The 22,727-nt window shown below is 44.4% G+C and overlaps 3 protein-coding genes and 1 long non-coding RNA gene across 4 annotated transcripts; 3 read left to right on the top strand and 1 right to left on the bottom strand.

The window, feature by feature from the left end:
• Nucleotides 1-94: 94 nt before the first annotated feature.
• On the top strand, nt 95-8,150 carry LOC311016273 (uncharacterized protein; the record flags this gene model as incomplete). The annotated part of the gene is made up of 22 exons (XM_084013874.1): nt 95-304; nt 1,087-1,159; nt 1,243-1,353; nt 1,432-1,545; nt 2,049-2,243; nt 2,330-2,414; nt 2,837-2,988; nt 3,077-3,229; nt 3,450-3,551; nt 3,642-3,800; nt 3,888-3,970; nt 4,181-4,316; nt 4,410-4,613; nt 4,718-5,005; nt 5,135-5,335; nt 5,575-5,696; nt 5,781-6,009; nt 6,080-6,282; nt 6,813-6,944; nt 7,028-7,121; nt 7,210-7,326; nt 8,001-8,150. The coding sequence occupies exons 1-22, from the start codon at nt 171-173 to the stop codon at nt 8,148-8,150; spliced, it is 3,237 nt and encodes a 1,078-aa protein (XP_083870000.1). The 5' UTR covers nt 95-170.
• A 9-nt stretch (nt 8,151-8,159) lies between these two features.
• LOC311016599 lies at nt 8,160-8,680 on the top strand. The gene is made up of 3 exons (XR_014597513.1): nt 8,160-8,307; nt 8,380-8,429; nt 8,510-8,680. It is a non-coding gene; the product is annotated as an uncharacterized lncRNA (long non-coding RNA).
• A 510-nt stretch (nt 8,681-9,190) lies between these two features.
• LOC311016588 (coiled-coil domain-containing protein 162-like) lies at nt 9,191-17,429 on the top strand. The gene is made up of 20 exons (XM_084014392.1): nt 9,191-9,271; nt 9,501-9,669; nt 10,287-10,425; nt 10,952-11,105; nt 11,197-11,292; nt 11,523-11,687; nt 11,780-11,982; nt 12,139-12,277; nt 12,355-12,475; nt 12,696-12,805; nt 13,118-13,267; nt 13,398-13,445; nt 13,685-13,852; nt 14,082-14,234; nt 14,387-14,521; nt 15,222-15,374; nt 15,871-16,080; nt 16,266-16,386; nt 16,478-16,614; nt 17,369-17,429. Exons 1-20 carry the CDS (start codon nt 9,254-9,256, stop codon nt 17,420-17,422), a joined length of 2,643 nt encoding a protein of 880 aa, XP_083870518.1. The 5' UTR covers nt 9,191-9,253; the 3' UTR covers nt 17,423-17,429.
• Nucleotides 17,430-18,425: 996 nt separating this feature from the next.
• Nucleotides 18,426-20,454, bottom strand: LOC311016156 (zinc finger and BTB domain-containing protein 24-like). The gene is made up of 4 exons (XM_084013687.1): nt 20,357-20,454; nt 20,190-20,273; nt 20,007-20,088; nt 18,426-19,864 (listed from the first exon to the last, which is right to left on the bottom strand). The coding sequence occupies exons 2-4, from the start codon at nt 20,230-20,232 to the stop codon at nt 19,003-19,005; spliced, it is 987 nt and encodes a 328-aa protein (XP_083869813.1). The 5' UTR covers nt 20,233-20,273; nt 20,357-20,454; the 3' UTR covers nt 18,426-19,002.
• Between the last annotated feature and the right edge of the window lie 2,273 nt (nt 20,455-22,727).

The raw sequence follows: 22,727 nt of genomic DNA, 5'->3' as shown, positions 1-22,727 counted from the left end.
TTAGAGCCCTCTACAGATCATGTGCAGTCACTGAGCCCTGATGAAGGGCGTTCGTCTCCATGGTAACACCACAACAGGTCTGCACGGAGGCAGAGATTTGGCAGGATTGAGGAGGTGTGTTAGTGTGGCTGCACATAGCGTTTAATGTGGTGTTGAAAGGCGTCGGAGCCATGTGTGACGTCTACAGAGCTTCCTCCTCCGTCAAAGTGCAGCAGATGGAGGCCGAGCTGTCGCGTCAGCTCTCTGCTCTCAGGGCGGAAGTCCAGGAGAGCGGGTTTCCTGCAGGAGCCTCCAGATGTTACAGGTGTGGAAGCTCAGGGTAACCGTGGGATAAAGGTTGGGGGTGATACGTTGTTTGTTTGCCAGGTAGGTGGAGTTTAAAGCTCCCATGTGTCATGTTTGAGCTGCAGAATGATGATGAACAGCTTGACTCTCAGGATGTTTTTACATTCATCTGCTGAAGGGCATCTTTCATATTGTTTGGAAGCCAAGCGTGGCAAAAATAGTATTTTTTTTCTATCTTGGAACTGTAGATTACGAGGTAAGTGATAATTAATTTGAGATAAGTTACTTTCAGTGAAAACATTATTTACATACCATAACTACAAGTAAATATGGAGTACATAACTGATTTTCAAAACCATATAGGCACATTGTTATAAGCATTGCCAGATCCTGGTGGTGGTTCGATCAATATTGCTCTGTCTATTGGATTGCCGTGCAATTTTGATTGGATATTCATGTTCCCCGGATGATGAATCCTGAGGACTTTGATTTCTCTTTGACTGAAATATGTATTGAAGAATGCTTGAAACTATAGTGATGGAGACCATAAGCTCACGTTTATAATATTTACTGATATAATACATCAAGAGAGAAGTCGTCATTTTCTCAGACTTCCATACAATCAGACTTCTTTTTGCAACCAGAGGAGTCGCCCCCTGCTGGCCGGAAGAGGAGGTTGCCACCTGGTTGAATTGAGCGTTTCACTGCTAATGAATTTAACTTTCAATCTGTTTCTAAGATTTATTTTGTGTCTTCTTTTTCTAAGAACTTGTTTTTTTTGTTGCTCTCGCTCTGTTTCAGTTCTGTTCTTCCTCCAAGAGATGTTTCCTTCTTCCGTGTGGAGAGGGAACATGCTCTAAGCAGAGGGCTTCAGGTGAGGTGGAGAATTCATTTTGAAATGACTTTATTTAGGTCATTCCCAACTTATTTAGTGTTCACTCGTGGTCCTGCTTGCAGGTGGCTGAAGCGTTGCCGGTTCAGTCTCAGGCTGACGTCATGCAGAGAGAGCTGGATAGTTGCTTGACTCTCGAGTACACTCCTGACAGTCTGCCTCCGCTGCTGCAGCAGGTCAGGATGCCACAAACCCTCCAGGAAACCAAAAGGAACGTCAGTCATCTCAACCACGGTTGTCTAATGTCTCCACAGTTCTACAGCGACAGATCATATCACCTGGCTCACATCAAATATCTGCTCATGCTGAGATGGAGGAGATTCTGCCGCCACGCCGACGTCATCGAGAAGCTTTACCCTCATTACAAGGTGGCCATGACTCACTTTGGAAGCACAACAGATGTCATAATGAGGCTCATTATGGGAGGAGATGTTCGTCTGGTGGCTCATCCTCCTTTCAGTTTACGTCCTGCTGCTGCAGGGGAGCTATGAGTCAGTCAGTAAGACATCTCACTCATTCATGGTGCTTCTATTATAATATCATGTCACCATTATTTCATTATTGATTACTCTCTCAATTATTTGGTCTATAAAGAGCAGTTTCCTAAAACCTAATATACAGTTTACTATCATATAAGATGAAGAAAAGCAGCAGAATCATACATTCTTTTTGGATATTTTTCTGTGGGGAAAAAAATGTGATTATCAAAACAGAAGCAGAAAAAATCTGCTATAAAAACTATAATCGTTCTGTAGTATTCCAAGAAGGCCATAATAATAATAATCTTACTACTGGGAGAAAATCCATTGGATTCTCGACTGTGCACACTGATGGATCTTCACCAGATCACATCCGACTTGTTGTCCCTCAGGACCAGATGTCCCGTCTGACGAGGGAGTACCAGGACGCCGTCCACAGAGCCCGCAGGCTGTCGGCGAGCAGAGAGAAGATGCTGACGGGCCGAGGAAACGCCGCCGACCTGCTCACGCAGGACGACGTGGTCATTTACCTGCGCTGGCTGATCTGCCATCTGCACTCCGTCCAGACTGTTCACAGCTTCCTCGGGGTGAAAGATGGATTTCTGTCGCCAAGGCTTCTGATGTTTTATTCTATTTCAAATGAAATAAGTAACACAAACAATGTCTTTAACAGGTGCTGCACTACATACCAGCTTGTGAAAGGAAAGACACACAAACACCAACGGTTTGTGAGGAAACGGAGACTCAACCTGCTGAAGGTGAGTTTAACCAGCAGCATCTTTCAAATCTACATTTACAGACTAGATTTAAATCAAAAAAACAAATCTCCACTGTCGTCAGATTAACTGGTAATGACATACTGAATATGTTAAACTGAAAAGAGAAAAGCTTGTGGAAAGTCTAAACAGGAAATGGTCCGTCCTCTGAATGCATCCAGTAAATTCTATGGAAAACACTAGATCTTGTGCACAACTGAGTGATGGTGACGCCAGGAGAAAAGGTCAGGGGAGGTCACCAAATCGTTAAGATTTACTGACATAATAATGTCAGAGGTGGTGATGGATCAGCCAATCAGGAGTCTCTGTAGTGAGAAAATGAGTAATCCCACTATAACAGCACAAAGGGTTGAAATGCATCCAAACAGCATGTTGAAAATGAAAATGAATGCATGACCCTGCAGGCGACTCCAGACTGGCTGACGACGTTCCCGTTCACACCGATCACCTGGACCAGTTCCTACCTGAGCTGCAGTCTTTGATCGCCCACCTCCGCCTCTCCTACGACACCCGTAACCTCAGGACGGCCGCGGACCAGATGGAGTTATTCTGCACGGTAACGTCGGCAGAGGAATGGAACTTAAGTGATGCAACATAATCATGCACGTCACACGGTCACATGTCCGCCTGGTCCGTCTGTGCAGGTGTGGAGGGAGTTCAGAAGGACCTTTAGGGAGCAAGAGCAGATGAAAACGTTTCCTCAGTACGACGGCGCCGAGGCCAAACGGAGCCAGTGGGGGAGGAAGAGCGCGAGGACGGCTCTGAGGAAGGAGGCCACCTGGATCCCCTTCATTCAGGTGGGAGGGAACTATCAAAATACACCTCCAAATGTTTCCTGGGCAGCCAGATGTTTTGGGGGTTTTTCAGGGAGTGTGAATAAAAAAGAAAAAGTATTTGATTATATAAATCCTTCCCTCACTTCACCTCAAAAGTATTACAGAAGTGTGGATGCATTTAAAGGAGTAGACTACAAAGCTCCCGTGGAAGACTGTAGACCGTCTGCATTCTGTCCTGCAGGTGAAGCCTGAACGGGATCCGTGGCAGCAGAAGATCCTCACAAAGCTCAGGGAGAAGAAACGTGTTGATGAGCTGCTGAAGATGCACAGCAGGTTCCTTCAGGTAACACGGACTTCCCCTCTGCATGTCTCCACGTGATGTAATCTACATCTCGCAGGTGTGAGTTTTCCTCTGTTCTGTGCGTGTCATCAGGTCCCAGATCTGCTCCGCGTGGCCGCCGCTCTGAAAGAACACGCCGCTCGTGCTGACGACTTACAATCAGCGAGGACATCATCGACTTCACGCAGCAGTAAACGACAGCAGATCTCAGAGATCTGGACCAGTATTTACAGCAGCACCGCTCTCACTCAGGCATGTATATGATCCACGGTTCTGCTTCGAGGTGGGAAGGGGAGAAACCCCTCTCGACCGTATTAAAAGTGACATTTTTCTTGTTAGGAAACACACAGTCAGTCATCCAGATCTGGAGGCAACGGGGAGAAGAGTTGGAGCAGTCAGACCTCAAACGCAGCAAATGACAGGTGTTTGTAAAGTAATCATTATTTCACTGGTTTGAATCATTTATCAGGTAAAGAAAACAAAAAATATGAATATTTTCTGCTTTTTATCATTGTATATTTAATCGTCGCTGTCATTTGGACAAAATAAGCATTTTTTGAAAATGAAAATCCTGACGTCAGCCTCCTAAAGAATCCAGATTTCTGCATCTTTGCTCCCTCGACTGAACCCAGCTGCTGTTTGGAGGACGGCCTGCAGCTGCTGGATCTGGACGAGCGCTCAGAGGACGGAGGGTCGGATCCCGTCGTAACCAGAGGTGCTTACCTGTCTCTCATCCACCTGCGTCACCTCAGACTCAGACAGCTCCAGGTGAGGCAAAAACGCTGAAACGGTACGAAGCTCAGACGTCTTCTGGATGATGGAAAAAAACAAAAACTAAATCATTCGAAACTCTGTCGGCAGCGCATCTCTCTTGGGTTGCTGAACTACCTGCGCTCCGTGGAGCGGACTTTGACCTTTGACCTGGCGGGCGTGCAGCTGGAGGAAGGAGAGCTGTGCAGCACGGCGGAGGAGACGGGCTGGATGAACGCAGCCAGGGGAGGGAGAGGGGAGGCGGGGGGTCTCGGCTCGCTGCAGTACAGCCACAACACGCCTGTTGACTGTAAGGTGAGAACATGGAGAGATGTTGTTTTGGATACCGATGACCACGACTATAGAGCACCATAAGAACACATGAAAAGCCTGTTTATAGACTACGATTTCATCTCCAGGTCCGGTGCTCAGAGTTCATGGAGTTTGCAGACGTGGAGAACCTTCATGACTTCTACAGCGCCGACGAGCGGCTCGTCCACGTTCAGGACCAGAGAGGGTTCTACGTGGTGTACGACGTCGCCCTGCGGGACCTGGAGGAGCTGGACCACGAGCTGCTTCTAGTCGGATCCTGCTTCATCCAGAGAGACGAGATCAGGAACACGAGACCCGCCACCTCTGTGGACCGCGTGGCCGTGCTGCTCGACTTGTGGACGTGTGAGGCCGAGTTTCTGGAGAGCAAAGTTCAGGTACAGACAAAAAGATTAAGAATTTGAGATGAAATACATTTTATCCATACCTTCAATCTGGTGTTCTCCCCTTTTTTATGGCTCAGGCTCATGAGTCCGGTGTTGAATGTTGGTTTTCTCGTCCTGCAGCTCTTGAACTGCTACTACGAGGCCTACCAGCACACAGCAGGGACTGAGGAGAGGTTTTCGTTGGCTCGAGTTATTACTGACATCATGCATAGTAGACCACAGCTGGACCTGAACCAGGACTACTTTGTTCAGACCTACAGGGCCGAGATAGACTGCCTGCGAAGCCACCAGCAGCTGATCAGAGGCATTTTGGATAATCAGGTGAAAACACGAACAAAATGCAAACTATCTGTTGGATGATTGAAACGAAAATCAATCGGCAACAATTTGGATAATCAGTTTAGCATTTTAGTCAAATATTTGCTTGACCTTTCATAGGCTCAACGATGGATCTGTTACTCATATCAGCAGATCAATTGATGATGAGAATATCTGTTAATGGAAGCCCTCGTTTGAATGTGATGACTGGGCTTGTGACAGATGTGCTCTTGTCTGGTCAGATTGAAAACCAGCGGCAGTACCTCCAACACATCTGGAGGAACGACGGCAAAGGCTCCGCTCACGACTTTGGCCTTCCACCAAGCTACGTTCCCAAACATCTGGTCTCCCTCGGAGGCAGCAGGCAAGAAAATACACACGTTTAACCACTCTGTCTCTCTATATGTTGTTGTTTTAATGCCTCCGTCTTGCCCTTCTCGTGTTGCAGCCCTGCACTGATGAACACCTTCCTGCTGGAGGTGCATCCGTCCCTCTGCCTGGCGTCTGCAGTCTATCGCGGTTTAGTCGGCGCTCACGCGGCGCTCCGTCAGCTGCACCGAGCCACGAGCATCGCCGAGTCCCTCGTGCTGCGACGGAAGCTCCTGCAGGAGGCCCTGCAGCGCTGGAGCCACCTGGCTTCACCCGGAGCCTCCTACAGCGCCCAGATACAGAAGGATGTAGGTTCACGTACAACAATGCAAATCATAAATCACGCAAATAGATCTCACCTCTTTTTCCCCTCCTCAGTTGTTCTCAGGTGTGTTTGTGGAGGACCCGGCGTTGGTCCAACAGGTGGGGCTGTCGTTGGTGAGGTCTGCAGAGGGGGAGGACCTGATCCAGGGAAGAGAGAAACACCTGTACGCGGTGGAAACGTTCTCCAAGCTGCTGGAGCTCGTCACCGTCCGCCATCGCCTGCTGGAGTCGGCCTCGGAGACGGCACATCTGGCACAGTTCAGATAACACTCACACCTTTTCAGAGGGATCATTTGTTTTTCATTCTCAGAGAGACAGAGAGAGGGGGATGGATGGAGGTAGAGATGGAGTGTAGAGAGGATGCAGAAAAGCATATTGAGAAGACAAATCTAACTAAAAGATAGGAAGCAATAATGAGTTATAGACAGAAATACAGGTATAATTATCAATTTCTACAATCTATCTGATTAAACCATCTTTTATCTAATCAGATAAAAGGTTTTGTGCTAGAAACTGAAAAAACTGTGTATTCCTACCATGTACAGTCTATTTGTAAAACAATAATCTTATATTTCTTTAAAGACACGTGGAATACTAACCAAGATCCAACAAGATCTAACAAACAGCAACTTAAGCTCTCATTGGTTGAGAATACAACATCAAAATGGGTCTGAAAACTGGAACGTGTGCGTAAATGTTGCAGGAGGTCAGAGGTCAATAGCTGTCCGGTAACAGTTGTCATTTTAAACAGGTATTGGTCTAAATAGTGACACCGTGTTCTTCACAGGTTGTACAGAAGCGTGGCGTCGGAGCTCGGCTTCGATCAGTCCCACCTCCATCTGATGCCGGTCCAGTTTGAGCTCGCCGAGCAGAAGGGCCAAGCTGAACAGAGGGCGTCACGTGACAGCTGCGCAGTCAGGTGACTAATCACAGCGAGGACGGGTTCTTTACTTAACACGGGCTCCGCATGCATCCTCGTGTGCTCTATTCTCCCAGCTGCAGGTTCAGCCCGGCCCACCTGCCGCTCAGCATCCAGGAGCTGGACCAGGACCAGATCGGGAGGTTTAGCTTCGGCTCAGAGGAGGCAGTTATTCACGTATGGTGAACTAAAAACGCTGGGGTTTATTAGAAAGTATCTTCTTGTTGCTGACCCCAAATGAATTCCTTTTTCCCTTTTCTTTAAGCTTGTGAACAAACAGAGGATAGAAAACCTGCAGGTGACGCTGGCCTGTCAGGTAGCTCAGAAGAACGCGCTGATCAGTGCCGTGAAGCTGGTTTGTCTTTGCCACTGGGCGGCTCAGGTTCGTCTTTGTGCGGTGATGGGAAGTAACTAAGTACATTTACTCAAAGTACTTCTATTTCACAGATGGGATTCCTCTTCAGATTAAGATTAAAGTGGTTCTAAATGTAGCCGGGACGAGTCTGCAGGGTCCCGACTACGCTGTTCTTGTGTAGTACTCTGCGCTCACTCAATGACAGGGGACACGGGGCTGGTTCTCACGTTCACTTTATTCCTCTTCCAGTGAGGGACAGCGCAAACTAAGGAGAAAGGAAGCTACGCGCCGTCATATCCACAAACTTTCAAAATAAAAGCTCAGATTTGTAAAAATAAAAGAAATACAAAAATAAATAGACAAAAACTTGAATTATATTACTGATAATCCACATTTAAAGTAAAAAGAAACTAAAGTGCATCATGTGATGGATTTTGGTGAAATTAATAATAATAAAATAAAATAAAAAATACCAAAATATGTTGTTTCCTTTTTCTATCTGTTACATAAACATTTCATTGAAATAACTCACTTCAATTCAATATTTCACCCAAAATAAATAATATAAAGGTTAGAAAGAAATCCAGAATATAATCATCCATATAGTCATACCCCGTTATTCCTTTGATCTGGTTAGTGCAGGTAATAAATAAATAAATCTTTCTGTTTTCACATGGATTCTGTTTGTTTTCCACCGTTAGAGTGACGTCCCTCATGATGCTGACGGTAAATCAGACTCCGAACCTGGAAGCAGAGCACCGCCCTCTCCGCCCTCCAAAGGCTCAGTGAGAAGGCCCGCCGCTGCCAAGGAGAGGTTATTACCCCGGTATTATTACACCGTCGCTGATTAACACGCTTCGGTTCTGGCTCTTTGACCAACTTGTTTCTTCCTCCAGGCTCACGGATGCGTTTGTGTCCATCCAGCTGGAGAAGGTGGGTCTGCGTGACGAGATGCTGGATGCGTTTGTGGAGAGGAAACGGGCCGTGGGGGGGATCATAAAAACCCCGGTGAGTAAGCAGGAAGATAAGATAAATGTGCTCGGCTGCCGTGAAGTCAAATTAATTTCTCTCACATCGCAGGAGGAAGCAGCGAAGATCAAACGGAGACTCATAATCGACTTTCTCCACAAGTACGTCCATGAAACCCCCCCAGTAGGTCACGCTACATTAACAAAGGTCGGAGGTCACTTCTGTGTTTGCCTTTTTTCAGATTCAGCACACAGATATCTCATTATTGTGTGAGAGCACAGATTATGGTTTATAACCTCAGTCTGACCTTCCTATTGGACGACATCCCCTCCGTCCGGCAGGCTCACTTCCTGATTGGCCAAGCCAGCGAGCCCGAAGTCGTGTTGCGTTCAGGAGCCGACCTTTGCCCTGACCCCAGGTACAATGTGTTACATCTCCACACATATTCATAATATTTGTTGATGATATGCAGATGTAGCCCCTCCCCTTCTTCCTTTATTGCGACTTTAACATACTTGGATTTATTTTATCATATATATTCTGATATATCATATCATGTGCAATATGTTGTGTTATTGGTAATATTACTGTTTGTGTGTGTTGTAGAAATATCTGATCAATTTATAGTTTGATGTTTTGGCAAAATTTTCCTGCCAATAAAGGATTTCAATTGTAAAAATTCCATTGAATAATGTAAAAATTCAGAGAAGCAGAATCATGTACAAAGTGTAGAGTGGAGATTTTATTAATAGAAGACTCTGTACATTCTTTTAAATAAAAAATGCATATACAAGTTAAAACATACTACACCAGCAAATCTGTGTTCATAATATATTTCGGTTAACAATAATTATATTGTTATATATAATATCCAGAGTCTCATCTCTCCTCCATCAGGAGCGTTCACAGTCGACCGCTGTTGTCTGCAGACGGTGGAACCCTCGTCAACCTGTGGCTCCTCCCCCATTTCTCCCAAGTGCTTCACATGTTCAAGAATGTTTCAGTGAGACGCTTAATAAAACACACACACACACACACACACACACACACACACACACTGCTTTCACTTTCATGCTGTTCTTGAGACTGTGAGTTATTTTATTTGTACTATTTAAGAGCTTGCTTGTTCTTCACTCTTCACATCCTCTTCTAAACATATTCTTTTGTCTCTATAATGTATTCTCATGTGCTATATTCCAGTAATTACCCTTCTGTGTCTCTGGTGTCTACAGGCGGCGGCCGCAGCGCTCCGTCACACGCTGCTGATAACGTCAGCTCTCCATGACATCGTTTATTTCCTGGTCACTTTCTCCAGACTGGGAAACACAGGAGCCTCCTGCAGCAGAGGACGGGAGGAGCCGGCATCACTGGCAGCCGACTGGGGCGGAGCTGAAGGCATCGGTAGGCGGAGCACACGGCACATATGTACATATTATGTAAATATTATGTAAATATGATGTAAATATTACTGCTGATAGTGAAATACATTCTGTTTTCATGCTCCAGGTAGAGTCGTGGCTCCAGTGTTATGTTGGTTTTGGGTTGTAAGTGTTTACGACAAATGTCTGAACTGATGAGCTGGTTTGATTTTAAAGGTCAAAGGTCAAGGTCACTGTGCCCTCACGTGTGTCACCATTCTCTGGAATGATTTATTTCAGGAACACGTTGAGAGAATTTTCTCAAGTTTGGCACAAACGTCCACTTTGACTCTGGGAATGAGAATTTGGTTAAAGGTCAAACATGTTTTTGTACAGAACTAAAAAGTGAATATGCTAATTATTGCCTCGACTAACCCGGCAGGTTGCATTACTAATTGATAGAAAGCATTTTTGTAAACATAAACGCAGTATATACAATATATCAGCAAAATATTTATTAGAGCATCTATTGAGTTCTATCTTGAAAACACTGACCAGAAAATATTCTCTATAACAAGAGACCAGAATAAACCAGTATGTTGACAATCAATCCCAGTAATGCCATTACATGTATGAGGCTCCTCCCCTTCTGCTGAACAGGAGCAGAGCTCCTGGAGATCCAGCGTCAGGTGGACCGTCTGTCTGATCCCAGCAGCCCAGAGGCCGTCGGCCGCCTGCTGCAGCTCCGCAGACAGGTCCTCCTCCTGCAGTTCGATACCGCAGTGAGACACCTCGTCAGGTCAGTGAGACACCTCGTCAGGTCAGTGAGACACCTCGTCAGGTCTGGGAGACACCTCGTCAGGTCAGTGAGACACCTCGTCAGGTCAGTGAGACACCTCGTCAGGTCAGTGAGACACCTCGTCGGGTCAGTGAGACACCTCGTCAGGTCAGTGAGACGCCTCGTCAGGTCAGTGAGACGCCTCGTCAGGTCAGTCAGACGCCTCGTCAGGTCAGTGAGACGCCTCGTCAGGTCAGTGAGACGCCTCGTCAGGTCAGTCAGACGCCTCGTCAGGTCAGTGAGACGCCTCGTCAGGTCAGTGAGACGCCTCGTCAGGTCAGTCAGACGCCTCGTCAGGTCAGTGAGACGCCTCGTCAGGTCAGTGAGACGCCTCGTCAGGTCAGGGAGACACCTCGTCAGGTCTGTGAGACGCCTCGTCAGGTCAGTGAGACGCCTCGTCAGGTCAGTGTGTTTTCTTTGTTGTCACGACTACGGTCTCCTCTTCTTCTAAAACACCTTTCATTGAGTGTCGGACTTCCTGTTCCAGGGAGGTGTTCCCCTCCTCGGGTGACGTTGCTTCCCAGCGCAGCGTGAGTGACAACATGGCGAGCGCCCTCCCGCTGCTGAGTGACAGGATCCAGGCTGACCTGTTCAGCCTCACGCTGCCTGTTCCTCCACCTCTGGAGGCTCGAGGCCAGCAGGTCGGTTCATGAAAGCATATTAATGTGTTTAAATGCTCCATTTCAAGATGAGGAGAACACCTGCGTGTGACTCGTGTTGTTGCATCTGTAGGCTCGGAGGATGTTCCCATGGAGGAGTTTCTTAGCCTGTCACGGGTCCTTCCCTCTGCAGATCTGGGACGTCCCTCCCATCGGATACAGCATGCAGGTTCACGTGTGTTTGTTATGGTGTGACATCATCGTCCCCAGATGATGTCACCTAATGACTTAAGATAGTCATGAGACGTGTTGAGCAAATTCAGCCCTTTTTCAAATGAATGTCGTTTAACTTTAACTCTTTTTTTAAAATATATTTTTGTATCGAATGTCTTATTAATTGGATGTTTTTGAATGGAAACATAATAAAGAAATATACCACTGAGTGTGTGTTGTCTGCAGCTGTGTCTGAGCGGTCTGAGTGATCGCAGCAGGCTGCAGGCTAACGCAGCGATCCTCGGCGTCTCGCTGCTCATGGAGGACGTCCTGAACAGCCAACGGGAGGCAGAGCCTGTTCGTCTTCATGGCAACAAGGACGACCTTCTGCACAATGGCAAACCCGACGAAGTAAAAAGCGTGAATAATGATTTGAATGGATCTACGAGGCTGCGTATGTCTTATCTTACTGTCTGTCACACGATGTAATGCGTTTGTTTCAGGAGGAAGAAGAAGAGGAAGAGGAGGAGAACGGCGATCCCTCTGTTGTTCTCGGGGATCCGGTCAGAGTCCAGTCCGTGCTGAAGGGTTTCCTCCTGCTGACCAAGCAGCTTCAGGTCTTCAAGGAGATCTGGGCTCGAAGGCGTTTGGGTGCTCAGACCTCCGGGGGGCGGAGTCTGCATCAGCAGTTTGTGAAACTCTACAGGTGCTGATGATGTCAGCCGGATGAAGGGCTGTGTAGCTTTTACTTAGAAATATCAGATAGCTGACACGGCTGCTCTGAAACACGGCCTTGTCATGTAAACGCTCCGTCTTTGTGCTTCCTGTTTTAATCCAACGCTTACATCGTCTTCCTCCACAGAGCTGAAATCTTTCAGCCTTGTATGAGAGCTCTGGCTCACCACATGGGAACGCAGCAGGACTACGAGGTCTTCGTTTCCGGCAGCCAGACTCTCCTGCCCCCCCCTGGAGCTTCCGAGGTTGACGTGAAAGCCTGGCAGGTATACAGTTCTACATCACTGTTGTACACGAATACTGCATCACACATAGACTTAATAGAAGCCCGTCATCCTTTCAGCTTCACAGACTGCTGGAGAGCACCGAGTGTGACATGATCCGAGCCGTGCAGAGGAAGATTAACGGAGAGCTGACGCTGGTGGTTTCAGAGAGGACGAGACGGGACTCTGGTCTCCCTACAGGTACCCCAAAACAGGACATCTACACCCAACACAGAAGAGAAACTAACAGGATCAGTTACAATAGACACGTCCTGTGTGTGTGTGTGTGTGTGTGTGTGTGTGTGTGTGTGTGTGTGTGTGTGTGTGTGTGTGTGTGTGTGTGTGTGTGTGTGTGTGTGTGTGTGTGTGTGTGTGTGTGTGTGTGTGTGTGTGTGTGTGTGTGTGTGTGTGTGTGTGTCAGAGCTGTGGAAGAAAGCCCCTCTGAAGTACAGCGTGTCTCCTGAGCGGCCGGTGATCCTGGAAACGTTCATCCAGCAGCTGACGGACGGAGCTGAAGAGGCTGAGGGACAGGTACGCTGTAGGCCCAAAAAACTACAAACATGTCCTCCTGCAAACACCTACTAATAACATGCTGCAACTCTATGCTCTTACATGGAAAACAGCTTCCATGTTGCAGATGTTTAGTGAAAAAAGAAATGACAATACGTGACTCTTAAAGTACTTAAAAACAAAATGCATTTCCTTCTTTTTTCACCTTTTCTTACCTTTACGTTTTGCTGATGAAAGATAATCTCTTGGACGCAGCCCTTCACAGCTGTGTCTGTTCAGTGTGCAAGGCTGATGAGTGATGACTGTAATAAGATGAGTGTTGCTCTGCTCCAGCTGACGCTCTCTCCGGATCGCCTCCGGCGGTGCCTCGCTCACCTCGGCTCTTCTCTGGCGGAGCGAGATCGTCGCAGCTTTTTGCTTTACTCGCAGTTTTACGAACAAATCCTGCAGCAGCAGAATCAGCTCCTCTATCAGCGGGAACAGGTACACTACTAGAGCTTGTTGGCATTTTTCTAGTTTATTTTGCCAGGACAGAAACACACATTTAATTATTTTTCATAGATTTATGGCTCACAGAATGTATTATTCTGTGTTTTCCTATTTTTAACTTCAGGATTTAAAGAACCTGGAGGACTCTCAGACAAGCAACTCTCACAAAGAGGTAACTTCTGTTCTGACAAAGGATGGAGGAAACAGGATCATGTGCAAAAAAATGACAGTTAGATGGATCTTGGTGACAAAACATGTGTCTGTAAATATATATATATTCATACAAATATTTGTGGTACCCTGACGAGTCCCCCTAAAACTCACTGCATCACCAGATTCCCGTCTGCCTCAGCTGTACTTGTAGAAAACAAGGGCAGACGAGGTGCGTTTCTAAAGATACACTGTCATCAGGTGCACGTTGTGTGTCGCGGGATGATGTTGGAGATTTCGACGCTGCAGGCCGGAGTTGCTCACCTGGAAGAAGAGAAGAAGACTCTTGAGGAGCAGCTCGGCCTCCAGTTTAAAGAACGCTACGGCCCGTTGGTCCGACACCTCTTCTCTACCTGCATCCAGCTGAAGGTGAGCAACGTTATAATGTCCCAATAATGTTCTTCTTGGTCAAATATCTCCATAAGTTATATGGCAAAGCATTTTTTTAACAATGTTTTTACATTACAATAGTTTTTGCAATCTGGAGCTTTTTAAAAACGTTCCTTCATGTTGGAAAATGCAGTGGCTGCATCTTATTTTGGATCTCCTTCATTGGTGGATCTGGTTGAAACGATAGTTTCCCCTCGTTGTCTCCGAGGCCGAGCTGGACGAGTCCCGGCTGCAGACGGAGCGGGATGTGAGCGAGATGGTGAGCAGAACCAGAAGCGAGGGAGTGGAGCGCATCATGAAGCTCAAGAAGAAGTACGGCTGCACCAAAGACAACGATGGACTCACAGCCACTCGGTTAAAGGTACAGTACGGCTAAAACGGCACAAAAGGCTTTGTATGATACATTTACAAAATGTGTTCATGCAAGAACTGAATGTTTACATTGGTTGCATTTATTGGATGATTTACAAATGAATTAAAAATGTCCTCCTGTCCCTGTCCTGCCCCCCTCAGAGAGAAGAAGTGTGTGAGTTAAGCCTGGAGAACAGCCGGCTGACCGCTCTGCTCTGCAGACAGAAAGCTCTGAGTCGCTGGAGGGAGGCGGTCGACCAGCAGAAACTTCACCGACGGCTGCTTCAAACTCAGCAGGTCGGCAGGAATATTCAATACTCAGAACTCAAATGCATCTCCTGCAGGGAACAAAGCAGACGATGTGAGGGGTCTGTGTTGTCTCCTTTCAGTACTTTGAGTTTTATCGTGTTCGTTTTTGACCCATTTTGCATTTGCAGTATCTGACAACATCAAAAGCATCATTTAAAACATATAGCAATGCAGTTAAATGTGCTTAATTCATTAAAACCCCCTAACCTTTGGAATCGGTTGAGAAAGTAGAGACACATTTTGATTAGCTTTAAATGGATTTTTCGTCTTTCAACTCCTCATTTTATTATTTTCTCGATAATGTCACATTTTAAGCTCAGAAGAAAAACATTTCTTGTTGCTTATATGGATATTTTTAAAGCAGATTTATACACCTTTTTTTTTTGATATTTTATGGCAAACTTGCTGCTTTATGCCTCAAGACATTTGCATTATCCTTGTTGCTGATATAAGAAAAGTCTATAATACCTATGATTATTATTTATTTAATATTGCAATACATCTCATTTTTGTTTTCTGATTTATTTATTTTTTCATATGAAAAAGATTCTTTTTGTCACTCCATCAAGAATTGATGGATTTTTTTAGACGTCTTCATCTTTGTTGTCTGAACCTTCTGGAATGTTTCCTCCTGCCGTGTATTTAAGATTCTTACTTTAAGGGTTCTAGTATTTCCCCTTGTGTCCAGAGGGAGCTCGCCGGTCGCAGCGAGGCCCTCAGAGTGAAGCTGACCTCAGAGGAGGAGGTGCTCATCCTGCAGGAGGAGCTGGAGGCGGCCAGGACGGCGTTGAGCTGCTGCCGGGCCGAGTACAGCAGCACCAACAAGCTGTTCAGCAGGAAGGTAGAGTGTCTACGGATTCACTCCAATCATCCGCATACAGGAGCTATCACTCTGTCTTTATTATGTTTATATGTTTCAAACATTAGCAGCTCAGAGGAAACGTGTGGATTCAGGGTTCTTTTGGGGGACAAAGCCATCAGGAATGGTATCTTTAAAATGCACCTATAATACATATAATTGTGCTTCCAGAACACATGTCTGTAACAAATGATTATTTTCATTATCATAAGCGATTTATAGATTCATCGTTGGTCTGTGAAATGTTAAGTCCATAGTGACCTCTTTATATATCTTGTCAGACCAACAGTCCAAAATTCATATTACAATCAGAAGAGTGACTACAAGAAAATAATGAATCGATCATTTTAAATATGAAAGTATGAAGATGAAAATGTATACATTGACTTGTATAAACATATTAAATTGTCATAAAACACTGAGAGGTCAGAGAAACGTCCGAGTGCCGATGCATGAACTGAAGGCCGGCTGCTTACAGGTGGAGGAGCTGCAGGCGGCCAGGCATCAGTCTGCCCGGGAGGCTCGCAGCAGGCAGGAGCTGGACCGCCGGCGGGTGCAGAGCCTGGAACAAATGAGAGTCGACGTGGAGGAGAGAGAGAGCCGGCTCAGGGGGCTCGGCGAGCAGCTGGATAGAGGCGGCAGGATGAACCGGTTACACCGGCAACGCAGTGCCAAAGAGATCCGACAGGTCTGTAAATGCATTTATTTGGCCTCATTGGAGAATGTGTGTGAGGAACATAATTCAATATCAAAGTGAAACTCATGTACTGGATCTCTAAAATAGTTTTGTGAGCTGGAAACAAAACAAAACCTTTCTCAGCTTGGTTACAATGCGCTTTTCAGATATCTAATTGGTTGTTAACGGTTTATTAGGTGAGGGGGCAGCTACAACAGGAGCTCAGCCTCAAACAAGAAGCCTTCCAGCAGGTGGAGAGACTACAGAACCAGGTGGATGACATGGGAGCGGCTTTCTCCAGACACACCTCTACGACAGGTACACCATGACACATCCTGCCTCATGTCATGACTTTCTCTGTTTGCTTCAAACTATTTGGCCTGTCATTTTAAACCCCATCCCATTTCAGGACAAAGCAGGACGTACAACCACACGCTGTCAGGCAGCAGATTCAGTGTGAAGAGTCCCTCAGCTGCACCCGCCCTGATCCAGGGAGCAGAAACAGCCAGCAGCGGCTCTGACACCAGAATAGACAGACCTAAAGCAGTGAGTGAGCCTGAGAAACAAGTGTCTTAAAGAAAGTCGTAAAGAAATCATACTGCAGCATGTCATCAGAGAAATGTGTCATAAGGCCATAAAAATCATATAGAATATGTTGAAAAAGAAACATTTTAATATGGAATATTCTTAAAAATGCCACCAGAAGAATTAACGTTGTATACCATAAGAAAGTCTAAATATAGAATATGATGACAATGCCATAAAGAGTCTTCATATAAACATGCCAAAATGTCATAAAAGGGTAGTATAGTTTGTCAAGGTCAAAGTACGTCATAACATGCTGTAGTATAGTTTATTAAAATCAGGATTTTTCATAAAATAATTGTTGTGTGCCATAAAAAGTCATACTATAGTTTGTCATAAATAAACACGTCATAAAAATGACATGTTATAATATAGTATATCATGAAAATCCTATAATATATAAATATATAATGTAAAGAAAATCATAGTATGTTGAAAAAAAGTCTCAGAATTTCTCATGAAAAGACAATGACATGAAATGTAAATGTAAATGTCATAAAAAGGTCAGAATAGTATGTAATAAAACGTAGTATATCATGTCATGAAAAGGTCGTATGTCAAGAAAATAAAATCTAATAAAGTCGTCCTAGTAGTCATAGTACCTCATCATGCTTGGTTTTTCTCTTCTCATCCGGCCCACCTTAAACTTTTACTGTCCAAGGGTCAAAAATGAGCTTCAAATCACTAACGATGACATCCTGGGTTTGTGTTTCAGGAGCCGTCTCGTCTGCGTGTCCGCACCGCCGACACGTTTTTACCGGACCTGTGACGTTCACTAGCGTTGGACAAGCAGAGCGCCTTGTGGTTCATCTGCTGAATGTTGATCTGCCATTAAATCTCAGGTTACTGTGTCATTTCCAAAGCTAATAATAATAATAATAATAATAATAATAATATTAATCATGTGTAATATAAACAAGGCATTTTATTATCCATTATCCAGAATGTACCTTCACAACACAACGCAGCACTATTTTACTGCTTTGTCAGTCATAGTATAGTGTGTAAAAAAATGCCATAAATTGTCATAATTTTGTGTCATAATGTCACGTCGTAAAAAGTATACACTGTAACTTTTTTGGACAAACTTACTTTATGATTTTTTTTCCAACTTTTTTCCGACATAATAACTGAGAGTAGTAAGTCCAAAATAGTGATAAAAAGCTAAAATCGAATTTTTCAAAAAGAAAGTTATACTTTGGCATGTCGACAAAATTCATGAATGTTGTAATGAAATCATTAAAAAGTCATAAAAACCCATCTATCATATGCCCAGCAAACTGAACACTTTTTTCACAGCTTTGGACTTACTATACTCAAAGTAAATTTTTTTGGCAAAAAAAAAAAAAAAAAAAGCCAAAGTAAAAAAAAAAGTCATGCTATAGCATCTCGAAATTAAAAAAAAAAAGTCGGTTTACGTAATTCATAAAAAGTTGTACAATTTTTTTTATTAAAAAGTCATAAAAACGTATTGTATGCCCAGCAAATTCTGAGTGTAGGAAGTCCAAAACACTGATAAAAAGCCAGTCAAATTTTGGGGAAAAAAAGTCATGCTATAGCATCTTGAAATTTCACAAAAAGTCTGTCGACAAAATTCATAAAAACTTGGAAAAAAATAAAAAGTCATGAAAACGTATTGAATGTCAACGTGATGAATGTCAAAGTCTGAGCATAATAAGTGCAAAACAGTGATGAAAAGCCAGTCGAGGCGCTCCGGTGGGCGAGTGGTTAGAGTGCATGCCTTGTACGCAGCCGAGCCTGGTTTGAATCCCGGCCGGTGGTCCTTTGCTGCATGTCACATCCCCTCTCTCCCCCGTGTTTCCTCTCTGTCTACTGCTACATGAAAGGTGTCTATGTAGGAAGAAATCTTAAGAAAAAAAAAAGTCTGTCGACAAAATTCATAGACATGTGTAAAAAAACAATCCAAAATCTGTCACAATTCCTAAAAGTGATGTAAGATTTGCACTTCATCAGAAATCATTTTTGTAACTCATATGAATCACAATCGGCCTCAAAAACACCAGAATAAATCCGTCTCTTCTGCATATCATTTGTCTTCTAGTGCTCGTCATTTCAAGAATGTGTTTATGAAATTTACTAGCAGGTGATTTGAAATATTCAGTTTTCAGGATGTGACCTTTAACCCGTGACACAAAGTGACTTCAACAACGTGCTGACACGAAGGGAAACCAGTGGATGTACTGAAAGTTGGAAGAAAAAAATCATGGTATGCTCAGGGAAATGGTTGACAGAATATTTATACATTCAGATTTTGCAGAACATATCACTCTGTCCAACCACATAAATAAAGTGCCGTATCAGCATCATCAGTCTGGAGCCGGCCCACACTCAGCTCTCCTGCGGCAGCCCCGTGGTGTACAGGTAGGACACGGTCCCAGCCTGGATCTGGAAGGTCTGGCCCTGGATGTGGTGGCTGGAGATCTGCTCGCTGGTCTGGCTGATGGAGATGGGCTGGCTGCTCTGGCTGCTGATGTGAATGGCCTGGCTGTGTGGCTCCCGGGCCCCCGGCCCCTGCATGGCGTCCTGAGTGACGGCCAGCTGCTGGACGGGCTGGTGCATCACCTGCAGCTGCTGGACGGGTCGCTGAAGGGGCTGCGGGGGTCCGTGATGGGCCTGCAGGTGCTCCATTGCCTCTTTGCTCAGCGTGATGACGTGCATCTGCTCGGGCTGGTGCATCAGCTGGCCCTCCAGCATACTGATGTTCTGAATGTGGGGGCTCTGGTCCACCACGCCGCCCTGGGTGACCAGAGCCACGTTCTGCATGTTCCCCGACGCCCCGGTGAGGAGGGTGAGTCTGGAGTGGGCCGAGTCGGCCGTCTCCCCCTCTGTGGCGATGATGCTGATCTCCTGGTTCTGACCCGGCACGAAGTTGATGTTGTCCACGTCTGCCGTCACCACCAGCTGGATCTCCTGCTCGGAGCCGGGGGGAAGCTGGTACTGCTGCAGCTGAAGGATGTTGCGCACCTCCTCCGGTGGTGGTGCGGCGGCGGCGTCCGGCGAGGCCTCCGTTGCTCGTTCCTTGTTGTGGGATTTGGTGTGCGTCTTCAGGTTGTCGAGGCGGGTGAACGACAGGCTGCAGAAGGAGCAGGTGAAGGGTTTCTTCCCCGAGTGCGAGGCGACATGTCTTCGCCTCGCACTCGGGTCCGAGAAGGTTTTGTTGCAGATGCTGCAGTCGTATGGCTTCTCTCCTCTGAAAAAAGGACATTGTGATTAGAATTAAGTTTGTTTTGTATGATAAATACTTTCCTTAAATAAAGGATACAAATACTCTTCTACTTCTGTTGACTGAATGTTCACACTATGACTTTACTAAAAGCCTCTCAATGTCTCACCTGTGAATCCTGATGTGAGTCTGCAGCGTGCTCTTGACTGTAAAACACTTCCCACAAATCTCACAGGTGAAAGGCTTCTCACCTGCAGGGATATTATTATGTCATCGAGTGCCTCCACATGTTAGATAGACATTAGACCAACAGTATTGTATAGTTATAATTCGACAGCTTGTCTGACTTCACCTGTGTGAGTTCTCAGGTGCTTCTTCAGCTGAGCCGTGTCCATGAACTTGTGCTGACACTGAGCACATTCTGGTAAAGATTTCCCTTGGATTAAAGAGTAAAGAACACATTAGTTGACCTTTGGAGTGACTGCGTTAGAATAAAGCTGCTGCGGAGGCCATTCTCACCTGTATGAACTCTGTAATGGCTTTTAAGCTGCCTCTTCTGAGTGAAGGTCTTCCCACATTTATCACAGCTATAGGATTTGTTTCCTAAGGATGCAGGAAAGAGAACATATTTACAGCAGAGAACAAGAAAAGACCAAAGACATCAAAAGAAATACATTTAAAAAATGTAATAAAGTCATCAACATCAATTTGATTACCTGAACAGTGTTTCCCCTAGAATTTTTTTCAGGCCCGGTGGTACCCACCGAAAAAACCCTAAACAGACGAGGCGCGTGGCATATGCTTCTATTTCGTGTGTCAATCAAAATCTGAGTGTAGTGAGTGCAAAATAGTTATAAAAAGGCTTAGTCATTTCCCCCCCCCAAAAAGTCATACTATAGCATGTCGAAAATTCACGAAAAAGTCAGTCAGGATATATTCATGAAAAAATATTTAAAATTGTTAAAAAGGCATAAAAATCGCTCATCTCGCTTGGCGCGCCTAGTCTCAGTGTAGCGAGTCTAAAACAGCCATAAAAAGCCATGGTCAACTTTTTCAGGGAAAAAAAAAGTCATACTATAGCATGTCGGAAAAAAAGTGAAAAATCGACAAAATTCATAAAATGTTGTAAAAATGATGTAAAAGTCCTAACATATGCTTCTATATCGCGTGTCAATCAAAATCTGAGTGTAGTGAGTGCAAAACAGTCATAAAAAGACTTATTCATGGCAGGCAGGTGGTTGAGTGGTTAGAGTGCATGCCATTTACCCATGTCTGCATATATGCAGCAGCCTCAGGTTCGAATCCCGGCCTGAGATCCTTTGATACATGTCACATCCCCCTCTCTCTCCCATGTTTCCTCTCTATCCACCGCTAAATACAAAGGTTTCTATGCAAGAAAATAATCTTAAAAAAAAAAAGCCTTGATCATATTGTTAAAAAAAGCTCATGCTATAGCATGTCGAAAATTCACGAAAAAGTCAGTCAGAATATATTCATAAAAAAATATTTAAAATTGTTAAAGAGTCATAAAAATCGCTCATATCGCTTGATGCACCAAGTCTCAGTGTAGTGAGTCCAAAACAGCCATGATCAATTTTTTCAGGAAAAAAAAAAGTCATACTATAGCATGTCGAAAAAAAAGTGAAAAATCGACAAAATTCATAAAATGTTGTAAAAATGATGTAAAAGTCCTAACATATGCTTCTATATCGCGTGTCAATCAAAATCTGAGTGTAGTGAGTGCAAAATAGTTATCAAAAGGCTTAGTCATATTCCCCCCCCCCCCCCAAAAAAAAAGTCATACTATAGCACGTCGAAAATTCACGAAAAAGTCAGTCAGGATATATTCATGAAAAAATATTTAAAATTGTTAAAAAGGCATAAAAATCGCTCATCTCGCTTGGCGCGCCTAGTCTCAGTGTAGCGAGTCTAAAACAGCCATAAAAAGCCATGGTCAACTTTTTCAGGGAAAAAAAAAGTCATACTATAGCATGTCGAAAAAAAAGTTAAAAATCGACAAAATTCATAAAATGTTGTAAAAATGATGTTAAAGTCCTAACATATGCTTCTATATCGCGTGTTAATCAAAATCTGAGTGTAGTGAGTGCAAAATAGTTATAAAAAGGCTTAGTCATATCCCCCACCAAAAAAAGTCATACTATAGCACGTCGAAAATTCACGAAAAAGTCAGTCAGGATATATTCATAAAAAAATATTTAAAATTGTTAAAAAGGCATAAAAATCGCTCATATCGCTTGATGCACCAAGTCTCAGTGTAGTGAGTCCAAAACAGCCATAAAAAGCCATGATCAATTTTTTCAGGGAAAAAAAAAGTCATACTATAAAAGTCCTAACATATGCTTCTACATCGCGTGTCAATCAAAATCTGAGTGTAGTGAGTGCAAAACAGTCATAAAAAGGCTTATTCACGGCAGGCAGGTGGTTGAGTGGTTAGAGTGCATGCCATTTACCCATGTCTGCATATATGCAGCAGCCTCAGGTTCGAATCCCGGCCTGAGATCCTTTGATACATGTCACATCCCCCTCTCTCTCCCATGTTTCCTCTCTATCCACCGCTAAATACAAAGGTTTCTATGCAAGAAAATAATCTTAAAAAAAAAAAGCCTTAATCATATTGTTAAAAAAAGGTCATGCTATAGCATGTCGAAAATTCACGAAAAAGTCAGTCAGAATATATTCATAAAAAAATATTTAAAATTGTTAAAGAGTCATAAAAATCGCTCATATCGCTTGATGCACCAAGTCTCAGTGTAGTGAGTCCAAAACAGCCATGATCAATTTTTTCAGGAAAAAAAAAAGTCATACTATAGCATGTCGAAAAAAAAGTGAAAAATCGACAAAATTCATAAAATGTTGTAAAAATGATGTA

Source organism: Eutrigla gurnardus (assembly GCF_963514095.1).
Source record: "Eutrigla gurnardus genome assembly, chromosome: 7".
Taxonomy (NCBI): domain Eukaryota; kingdom Metazoa; phylum Chordata; class Actinopteri; order Perciformes; family Triglidae; genus Eutrigla; species Eutrigla gurnardus.
This window is presented reverse-complemented; position numbering and strand designations above follow the sequence as displayed.

What these genes read in the sequence shown, in the direction of transcription:
- LOC311016588 (XM_084014392.1), top strand. An exon ending in TGGAGGCTCGAGGCCAGCAG is followed by an intron (nt 11,106 to 11,196) that starts GTCGGTTCATGA and finishes TTGCATCTGTAG; the next exon opens with GCTCGGAGGATGTTCCCATG. An exon ending in TCACAGCCACTCGGTTAAAG is followed by an intron (nt 14,235 to 14,386) that starts GTACAGTACGGC and finishes TGCCCCCCTCAG; the next exon opens with AGAGAAGAAGTGTGTGAGTT.
- LOC311016156 (XM_084013687.1), bottom strand. Translation starts at nt 20,232, where the DNA reads ATGGACACGGCTCAGCTGAAGAAGCACCTGAGAACTCACACAG. An exon ending in GCACCTGAGAACTCACACAG is followed by an intron (nt 20,089 to 20,189) that starts GTGAAGTCAGAC and finishes ATATCCCTGCAG; the next exon opens with GTGAGAAGCCTTTCACCTGT. An exon ending in ACTCACATCAGGATTCACAG is followed by an intron (nt 19,865 to 20,006) that starts GTGAGACATTGA and finishes TCCTTTTTTCAG; the next exon opens with AGGAGAGAAGCCATACGACT.